General features: G+C 36.5%; 1 protein-coding gene across 1 annotated transcript in view; it reads left to right on the forward strand.

The window, feature by feature from the left end:
- The window catches only part of SP3 (Sp3 transcription factor), a 69,463-nt gene that overhangs the window by 1,525 nt on the left and 57,651 nt on the right, over nt 1-10,287 (forward strand). The window contains exons 2-3 of the mRNA XM_015561825.1: nt 6,273-6,308; nt 8,873-10,232. Coding sequence (XP_015417311.1) covers nt 6,273-6,308; nt 8,873-10,232 — 1,396 coding nt within the window. The remainder of the gene's footprint in view (nt 1-6,272; nt 6,309-8,872; nt 10,233-10,287) is intronic.

Here is a 10,287-nt window from a genome sequence, read left to right on the forward strand (position 1 = left end):
CGATGGCGCGGCCGGGGTGCCCCTTCCTGCTCCTTCACAGACTTGTGTGGGCCTGAAGCCAGCCCCGGCTCTCCTTAAATTGTCACTGCGGAACCCCGATTCAGATTCACGACAAAATGAAGTCTGCGAGGGCGGGGGTGGAAGGCTCCAAAATGGATGTTTGAGTAATTCATATCACTGCTGGAAACTCCTTCCCAGCACCACGGCGTTTTCAAGCACAGCCTATCGGCCATGGATAGTATCAGCCAGAGGCACAGTGTCTCCAGTTCTGAGTATGTTGAACCTGGAGCTTTTTCGGTTGGAAGTTACGAGATCTTACTGATTTAAACCGTTAAAAAAAAAAAAAAAGAACGAAGGAAGGTTTAACTCTTTGAATTGTGTTTTTGTATGCAGGAGTGGATACTTTGAAGTGCTTTTTTCAGTGACCATTCTAAACGGTCAGATTTTAGTTTTTGCAGACTCTTATTTGGCAGTAATTTTTCGTAAATGGAATAAGTGATACATTTAATTAGCGGCTGGTGAAGTCGCTGAAGTTACTTAGATAATACTTTGGCTTTTGAAGTTGAACCTGAATACCAGTGTTAGAAACAGAAGTACATGAAAGAAGTTGTACTTGCATGCATGCTAATGCACACCATACTGAAAGTTGAATTTGGCTCGTAAGGCCGTCTTATTGTCATTGCTAGTCTGATGGGACGGGGTAGATGCTTTTTTGTGGTGTGTTTAGTGTGTCTGGAGCAGGGGGAGGAGCTGACCTCTTATCTGAGGGTTTAATTCATATGATCTAGGAAAACAGCTTTTAGCGCTGTTGCTTGTGATATATTTGCTGGAATCGTTGCTGTTGCAGTAGTGTAACACGTAGATGTATTTACTTATTAAAATAATTGAAATATTACCCTTTGAGTTGGATGATAGGACTTGATTTGTGTGTAGTGATATTTGGAAGTAGTCACAGTAGACAAAAAAGTTTGATATTTGATATAATCTGCTGGAAATTCTTAATATTTCTAGGTAGTAAAAGTGAAGCTAAAGTTAAGCTATGTTAAAGGTTGTATTTGTAATTTTTGTGCTTCAAGTTATATTGTAGAGAGAGATGAATGGTTTTAGTGTCTTAAAAGTATGATTTTTAAGTTTTGTGCTTTTGTAAGCAGATTAAAATGTAAAATGTTATGTTTGTGTGAGCCATTGTTACTTTTAAACAACTTATGGATTGATAAACCTTTTTAAAGAACTACATCCCTCTAGCTCTACAATGACAAGACAAATTGGAACCACTGCATAAGTAAAATTGCAAGCCAGATTGCTTCTACTTACCTTTTTAATATTTTCAATTAGAACAAAAAACTTTTTGTAGCTGTAACTTACCAAGTTTAGGTATCAGCTCACCAGTGGGGGAGGGGAGAAGTAAAGGAGGAAGTGAAGGTGAAAATATGTATATGTGAATCTTACATGAATCTCAGTCCCAGGAATGGAATATTATCTCCAACTTTAGCCTACTCTGGCCATATATCACTTGTAGAAAAGTTGTTTCCATGGCTCTTCAACTCATACTCTGAACTACTAAATCTCTACTGATATATATTTCCCTATAGATGAATATGAACTAGAATCAGTTGCAGCATTTTTTTTCTTTGTATGTTTGGTACCTGTGCAGAAAATTTTTCACTGAGTAAAATTGGTAAGACTGGCTTGAATATGTTTGCCTTAGGAAATGGGAAAATTATTTTTCTTGTTCAAATGAATTTCATACATGTACATCTTGGAAAATGAGAATTTAAGTGATTTTATGGGCAATTTTTTTCCACCTAAAAATGTGCTTAGAAATCTGCTTTAATTACTCAAACTACTGGGAATCTTGAGATATCTATAGAGAGCTTTATTTTGTAGCTGTGTTTCTTTAAAATTCTTGTTTTGGAAGAATTTTAAATTTACAGAAAAATTGCAAAGATAGAACTTGAGGGTTTACCGTATTGCCTTCACCCAGCTTCCCCTAATGTTAATACAGCCATGGTACGTTTGCCAAAACTAGGAAATTAACAATGATACAGTATTATTAACGACAAATTTTATTCTGATTTTACCATTTTTTTCAGTAATGCCCATTTTCTGTTCCAGGATCCAGTCCAGGGCACCACATTGCATATAGTATTGTTATATTTAAAATCAAGTGAAATACAGGCATTTCAATTTTATGCCAGTTTAGTTTGGTATTTTAGTATTAAAAGGTTATTAAAAAGCCAATCACCTGAAGTAGAGATTTGCTTTAACTATTTCAAATTTAGAATTTGTTTTAATATAATATGGGTTCCTCCTGGATCCTGGCCAAGAATGGATACCCTCAGTACTGTACTGAATAGATCTAATCACAAAGCAATCTCACCTGTATTGCCCTACACCAGGGACTCCCAAGGTTGGTTTGATGGCAAGGCTCTTTTCTACTTTATTATTAAAAGTTGTGTAGTTAATTTAAAAAAAATCTTTATTGTTGAAAGTATTACATAGGTCCTCATTTTTTGTGTAGTTAATTTTTGAAATAAATCAGGGAACGGAGTAAAGTAGACCTTTGTGAAATATTAACTTATCTGTTTTGCGTTTGTGTGTACTTATGGATTATTTTATTTCATTTGTACTGTAGTGTAATAAGCTGAACAAGTACATACTGTAAAAGTTGTTGCCTGATCTTCACTTTAGGTTGTAATTTAGTGTTCATTAATTTAGTATATACATGTTGGTGGGCTAAAAAATGAACAGTAGCTGATTTTTTAAAAAGAGGTTATTTTTACCATTACTTAAAAAGATCTACATTGTCATTGTAATGAATTCATTGGCTATTTGTTTTTATTTGAAGTCTGTTTGAGTTCTTTAGTGTTCCTTGAAGATTTCAAGAAACTTGAGTATGTACTTACCTAAGACTGGTTTTTCGTTTGTTTCTACCTTAGCTTCATACTTTTCTTGTTTCTGGTTACACTCTTTGCTTGCCGGTTTGGCTTTCATATAAAGCCATTTGTGGGAACTGAGAAGTTAATAATCCTTTTCAAATGGTATGCAGTAAGTGGTATGAATTTTTTCTTTTTCCCTATCTATAGGTATTTGAGAAGATAAACCTTTTTTCCTTTTCTCTCATCCCCAAGTCCCCACCTCCATGCCATTTTTATGCCTGGTTGTACTGGAGAATGCCCTTGTAATTAACTGCTGTAGTAGCGTTTCAGGGCTACTCTGAGTTGTGGTCCTTTCACTGTGTAATTATGTGTTTATATGCAGAAGGAACCTTAGAGTACCTTCAGTTACAACTTTTTACAGTAATGCCAACTTCCACCTAAATATGGGAAGTATTTAGATAGTATTTTGTTTGTTGTCAAATGAGAATGTTAAAGTTACTGAGAGAAACACTGGTGGATTTTTCTTTTAGTGTGAAGTTTATGTAAAGGGTTGTCTTGATCCTAAACCAAATACTAGTTCTTGCCTGGCTTATGTGATTTTATGCTCTCTCTTCCTTTGTTTTATATAGTATTTCCAGATAGCCTAACAGCAGAGTTTTTACAGCTCTTTTTGCTCTTAGATGATTTTCTAATTTAGCCCTTTCCCTTTTGGTATCTAGAGTACTGTCTTTTAGTGGTATGCTGCTGATGAAATTTCTTACAAATGAATGGTCTTAGTAGGCTTTGTAGTTTGAAATATCTGGGACTTATTCATTATGGAGTTATGGAAATAAATAGGTTTCAAATTGATGTAGTTTTCACAGAAGACTCTAATATCTCAGGGTCAGTTTTATCCATTTTTTCTATCACTTTCTTTGCAATGGTTTTAAAGTAAGATACCTTTAACTATTCATTCAACAAATACCTACTGATCTTTGATCCAGGAATTGTGCTAGTCATCTAATGAGTGTTTTTCAAATCTGTCCTTAAAATTTTAGTAATCATAATGATGCCTTAGGATTGTATAATGCCTTATAGTTTGTAAAGGTTAGCAGTTTTGATTCTTACAATCCTCTAAGGCAGTGGTTCTCAACCTTCTGGCCCTTTAAATACAGTTCCTCATGTTGTGACCCAACCATAAAATTATTTTCATTGCTATTTCATGACTGTAATGTTGCTACTGTTATGAATCATAATGTAAATATCTGATATGCAGGATGGTCTTAGGCGACCTCTGTGAAAGGGTCGTTTGACCTCCAACAGGGTCGAGTCCCACAGGTTGAGAACCGCTGCTCTAGGGTAATATTTTCCCCATTTTTAACAGAAGTTCTGCTCTAAATCACACACAATTCTACAGTTCTAGCTAGGACCAGAACTCAGTTATGAGTTCTTTTCGCTAGCGCAATATATTCCTCTTTCCCCAGCACAATCTTAGCTTAAATCATGGAAGTCTAGTAGTTTTCTGATTAAGTATTTTTCCTCATTCCGGTAAAAAAAAAAGAACACAGCCCTGACTGAGTGGCTCACTTGTTTGGAGCATCGTCCCGTGTATCAAAAGGTTACAGGTTTGATTCCCTGTCATAGGACACACCTAGGTTGCAGGTGTGATCCCAGGTTGGGGCCCGGTTTGGGCTTGTAGGGGGCAAACTGATCGTTTCTTTCTCACATTGATGTTTCTCCCTTCCTCTCTCTAAAAATCAGTTTAAAAAAGATTCTGTAGTGAGGGTTTAAAAAATTAGCATTTAGTAAATCTTTTAAAACTGTAAGTTATTTCATTAAAGAAAAACATTTTTTATTGCTTTCTTCTTTTTGTTAATCCTCACTCAAGAATATTTAGAGAGTGGAAGGGAGGAGGAAAGACACAAAGAGAAACATCAATGTGAGCGAAACACATTGATTGGTTGCCTCCCGCATGCCCCGACCAGGGTCAGGATTGAGCCTGCAACCGAAGTACAGGCCCAAGCTCAGAATTGAACCCAGGACTCTTCAGTCCAGGGCTGACGCTCTATCCACTGAGCCAAACCGCTAGGGCTTATTGCTGTATTTTTTTTTCTTTATTAAATTATCTCTTGCTGTTCCTAGCTATTCCCCCCCACCCCCAGGCATGGGGTAAATAAACAAATAACATTAATAAATGCATAAATACATAAATAAATAAATTTTCATCCTCACTTGAGGACATTTTTTTTCCATTGATTTCAGAGAGAGAGGAAGGGAGGAGGAGAGGGAGGGAAGGCAGGAGAGGGAGGAATGGGGGGAGAGAGAGAGAGAGAAAGAGAGAAAGAAAGGAAGGGGGGAGAGAGAGAGAGAGGGGGAGAGAGAGAGAGAGAGAGAGAGAGAGAGACAGACATTGATGTGATAGAGAAACATCAATTGGCTGCCTCATGCATGCCCCCCAACTAGGATCAAACCTGCAACCTGCTTATGTGCCCTCTCCTGGAATCCTCTACCCTTCAGTGTAAGGGAGGATGCTCTAAACACTGAGACACATGCCAGAGCATAAATATTTTTATATGTTTTTCACTTTATTAAAAAATGTTCAAATCATTTTGTCCTAGATTTGGGGATTTCCCTGTTTTTGGTAGTTTTTTTTTGGAGGAGGGGATTTCCCTTCAATTAATGACCTGCTTTATTGGAAAAAAGTGGTACTACAGTTTATTTTATTTAGCTTCTGGAGAGGGAGGGGTGTGCTTAGATAGTATTTACTCAGAATTGTCATTTGAGTAGTTGTATTTATTTTCAAAGATTTCTTGACTAGAAAGCTGTTCACTGATGGTTGAATATCTGCCCTATTATTTTTCTGTGAAAAGAATACATTATATGCCATAAGTTAACTTTTAAAAAGATGGTAAAGGGTCTAAATGCTAGCATTATAAAGTTAATTTGTATCTGATACACTAGATTCTTTTATATAAGTTAAATAATTGTAAATTTAATGCTAGTCAGAAAAAAATTCAACAGTTGATTCTTTAAAGGTGATCAATAACCTTAAGATAAGAATTGGTTTTTAGACATACTATACTGCAGGTTTCAGTATAAAGTACAGATTAACATATCTTTAGTTTATTTAAAATGCCAAGAGAGACTGAAATGAAATGTGAATTGTTACTTTGACATAAGGAAAGATGACAACCTTCTAATTTCTGTACCAGATAGAAGTTGAATGATGTGTGACATTAATGTTTGGTGCTTCATTTTAATAAGTTTAATAGATTTAAAAGATTGTATTATTCATTCATTCATTTATTTATTTTTATTTTCTGTTTGTTAATCCTCACCCGAGGATATTTTTCCATTGATTTTTAGGGAGAGTGAAAGGGAGAGGGAAATACAGAAACATTGATGTGTCTTACATTGATTGGTTGCCTCCTGCACGAGCCCACAACCAAGGTACGTGCTCTTCACCGGAATTGAACCTGGGACCCCTTGGTCCTCAGGCCAACGCTCTATCCACTGAGCCAAACCGACTAGGGCAAAAGATTGTACTTAAGTGATCATTGTTTTAGTTCAGGCTTAGATGTTTGTACTGGTCCCACAGTTTCTCTGCTTGTACTCTCTTCTGCCTTTCAGTCTCCTTCACTTAGTTTATCTTTATAAAACAGATCTGATTGTACCTTTTATAGCTTTCATTCACTGTCTGCAGGGTAAAGTCCAAACTTCTTAGCAAAATCTACAAAGCCATTTACTACAGGCCCTGATAAAAATGTCTAGTCCTGTTCTCCTTTTCTCTGAATCTGAGCCTTTTCTGGATCCTCTCTTGAACACTAACCTACATGTTTCTTTTTGTCTGTGACTTTATTGTTTTTATACCTTTATTAATTCCTCTGTCTCGCCTATTTCCTAACTACCCAAAATGAATTATTAAATTTTATTCTAAGGTTACTTTAAATATAACTTATATGAGATATTTGTTTTTTAGTCTTTTATGTTCCCAAATAGTGTTTTGATCATATGGCTCGTATATTCTTTTCACATATAGTAGCTTGTTATGTGTATGGCTGCTTGGATAGATTGTGAACCATTTGATGGAAAAGATTGTGTATTTCATGGGATTACTCATGTTTATTTCATTTTAACAGATATGCACAAATATCTTGAATTGTGTCATTAATACTATGGTTTTATTCATTGAAATACATACTTTTAACTGCTTCTATATGAAAATTAGGTAATGAGTTTCTTTAATAAACTTTTAAGATCTTCTGGTTCTGTGATATTTGTATTAAAAATGTGGGATGGGTTATGTTGAGAGAACAGTACTTGTCTAACCTTTTTTTATGGTCACAGACCTTTTTTGAGAATATGTTTAAACCCTAGACAGAGTATCCTCCCCTCCCCCATTATACTTTTCACTTTCTCAAAAAGTTGGTACGCTATTAGAGGATTCAAAGAGGCTTTGAAACTCAGGCATGGATCCTAAGTTTAGAATGCTGGGCTAGATATGCGTATGCTCTCATTGTCTACTGATATGTGGTGTTTTAGGAAATCACATAGATCTAGAAGGAAGTGGGATAGGAATTGTTTTATTTTGATGGTAATTAATATAGGGTTTTATTCCTCATGTCTTTATCCCCGGTCTTAGTGGGAGACAGTGTGGTATAGTATTTAAGGGCCTGGGTTCTGGAGTTTGACTTGGCCTAGTTTTATGTCTTTTTGTCTTGGCATTTGATAGCTCTGTGATTTGTCCCTCAATTTTCTCCTCTGTGAAATGTGAATAATGGTAACACCTACCTCAGGATTGTTGACAGGAATAAATAATAAAATCTCATAAACCCCAATTAGAGTACTTGGCATTAAAAAAACACACAGCTCAAATGCTAGACATTACTGTTACTATGCCCTAAAAAGAAATCTGTCCTTTGACATTGACGTGTAGGATTTTATTGCGTTTTGCTTTTCTACACTGGTGTTTTTCAAATCTTATTTTTAAAATATTGGGATGATACCTGAGTTTCCAGCAGGTCACAGATTGCAAAATGGAAACGCTGGGCACTTTACTGTAAACTTAAAAAGAATACTAGGTAAAGCCACAGTTTATATCCTCTCGCTCTTGGATCTGAGAAAAACTTTTCAGATGGGGTGACTTTGCCATGTAGTCATGGGGCAATAACCTTTCCTCGTTAAAATTTTAAAGGTGTCATTTTTTTTTAAAGTAATTCATGGGAAAAATAAAGAATTGCTAATAGAATATCCCTAGCCATGAGTTTGCTCTGGAGTGCACTAATACATGCCATAAAAGAGTTGCTTTAATTATTTCATTACAGGTTTAGATCAGTATACAAATCTAATTCACATGGTTTGATAACACTGCACTAATGTTTCTTTTTTTCTCATATATAATGCACCTGATATTTTAGTGCATTGTATATTTTTTGAATTTTTTTTCAGTGTTTGAGGTATCTTTGGTTTGAGCTGTTTATACTTTTTTCCTAGCCACTTCTATTATTTTTAACTGTATAGCATTAGAGATCATAGATGAGGGAATAAAAGGTCAGTTAATGGTCATAAAGCAAAGACTGCTTACTGAATTTTTTTCCTGCTCAAATAGCATGGGTTATTTTTACAATAAAAAAATTGGAAATGATAATTATCGTAGTTTATTTTCTGAAATTTTTTAAGAGAGAAGGGCTGGGGGAGAGGAAGAGAGGGAGCCTGAATTCAGACTATCAAGATCGATTTGTTGTTCCACTTAATTTGTGCATTCATTGGTTGATTCTTGTACGTGCTTTGATGGGGGATCGAACCTGTAACTGTGGTGTATCAGGTGATGCTCTAACCAACTGGCCAGGGCTGTAGGTTATACAGTACTGCTTCTATATTTGAACTCCACTGTGTAATTAAGATAACTTTTATTTTTAGATAGTAGGATTTATATCAGTTTTTAGAGTTTTCAGGACTGGTTTAACTCTACTACAAATATATATCTCAAAACAGTTTTTGTTTTCTTCACCCAGACAGGTGATTTGGCTGCTGTACAGTTAGGAGGAGCACCAAACCGATGGGAGGTTTTGTCAGCCACACCTACAACTATAAAAGATGAAGCGGGTAATCTAGTACAGATTCCCAGTGCTGCTACTTCGAGTGGGCAGTATGTTCTTCCCCTTCAGAATTTGCAGAATCAACAAATATTTTCAGTTGCACCAGGATCAGAGTCATCGAATGGTACAGTGTCCAATGTTCAATATCAAGTAATACCACAGATTCAGTCAACAGATGGTCAACAAGTTCAGATTGGCTTCACAGGAACTTCAGATAATGGAGGTATAAATCAAGAAAGTGGTCAAATTCAGATCATTCCTGGCTCTAATCAAACCTTGCTTGCCTCTGGAACACCTCCTGCTAATATTCAGAATCTCATACCACAGACTGGTCAAGTCCAGGTTCAGGGAGTTACAATTGGTGGTTCATCTTTTCCTGGCCAAACCCAAGTAGTTGCTAATGTGCCTCTTGGTCTGCCAGGAAATATTACCTTTGTACCAATCAACAGTGTTGATCTAGATTCTTTGGGACTCTCGGGCAGTTCTCAGACAATGACTGCAGGCATTAATGCCGATGGACATTTGATAAATACAGGACAAGCTATGGATAGTTCAGACAATTCAGAAAGGACTGGTGAGCGGGTTTCTCCTGATATTAATGAAACTAATACTGATACAGATTTATTTGTGCCAACATCCTCTTCATCACAGTTGCCTGTTACTATAGATAGTACAGGTATATTGCAACAAAACACAAATAGCTTGACTACGTCTAGTGGGCAAGTCCATTCTTCAGATCTTCAGGGAAATTACATCCAGTCGCCTGTTTCTGAAGAGACACAGGCTCAGAATATTCAGGTTTCTACAGCACAGCCTGTTGTACAACATCTACAACTTCAAGAGTCTCAGCATCCAACCAGTCAAGCCCAAATTGTGCAAGGTATTACACCACAGACAATCCATGGTGTGCAAGCAAGTGGTCAAAATATATCACAACAGGCTTTGCAAAATCTTCAGTTGCAGCTGAATCCTGGAACCTTTTTAATTCAGGCACAGACAGTGTCCCCTTCTGGACAAATAACTTGGCAAACCTTTCAAGTACAAGGGGTCCAGAACTTGCAGAATTTGCAAATACAGAATACTGCTGCCCAACAAATAACTTTGACACCTGTTCAGACACTTACGCTTGGTCAAGTTGCAGCAGGTGGAGCCCTGACTTCAACTCCAGTTAGTCTAAGCACTGGTCAGTTGCCAAATCTACAGACAGTTACAGTAAACTCTATAGATTCTACTGGTATACAGCTACACCCAGGAGAGAATGCTGACAGTCCTGCAGGTAAGTCTTAAGTCATATTGTAACCATAGATAGGTTCAGTGATTTGTTAATATGT

The sequence above is a fragment of the Myotis davidii genome, unplaced genomic scaffold (genome assembly GCF_000327345.1).
Source record: "Myotis davidii unplaced genomic scaffold, ASM32734v1 scaffold370, whole genome shotgun sequence".
In the NCBI taxonomy this organism is placed as follows: Eukaryota; Metazoa; Chordata; class Mammalia; order Chiroptera; family Vespertilionidae; genus Myotis; species Myotis davidii.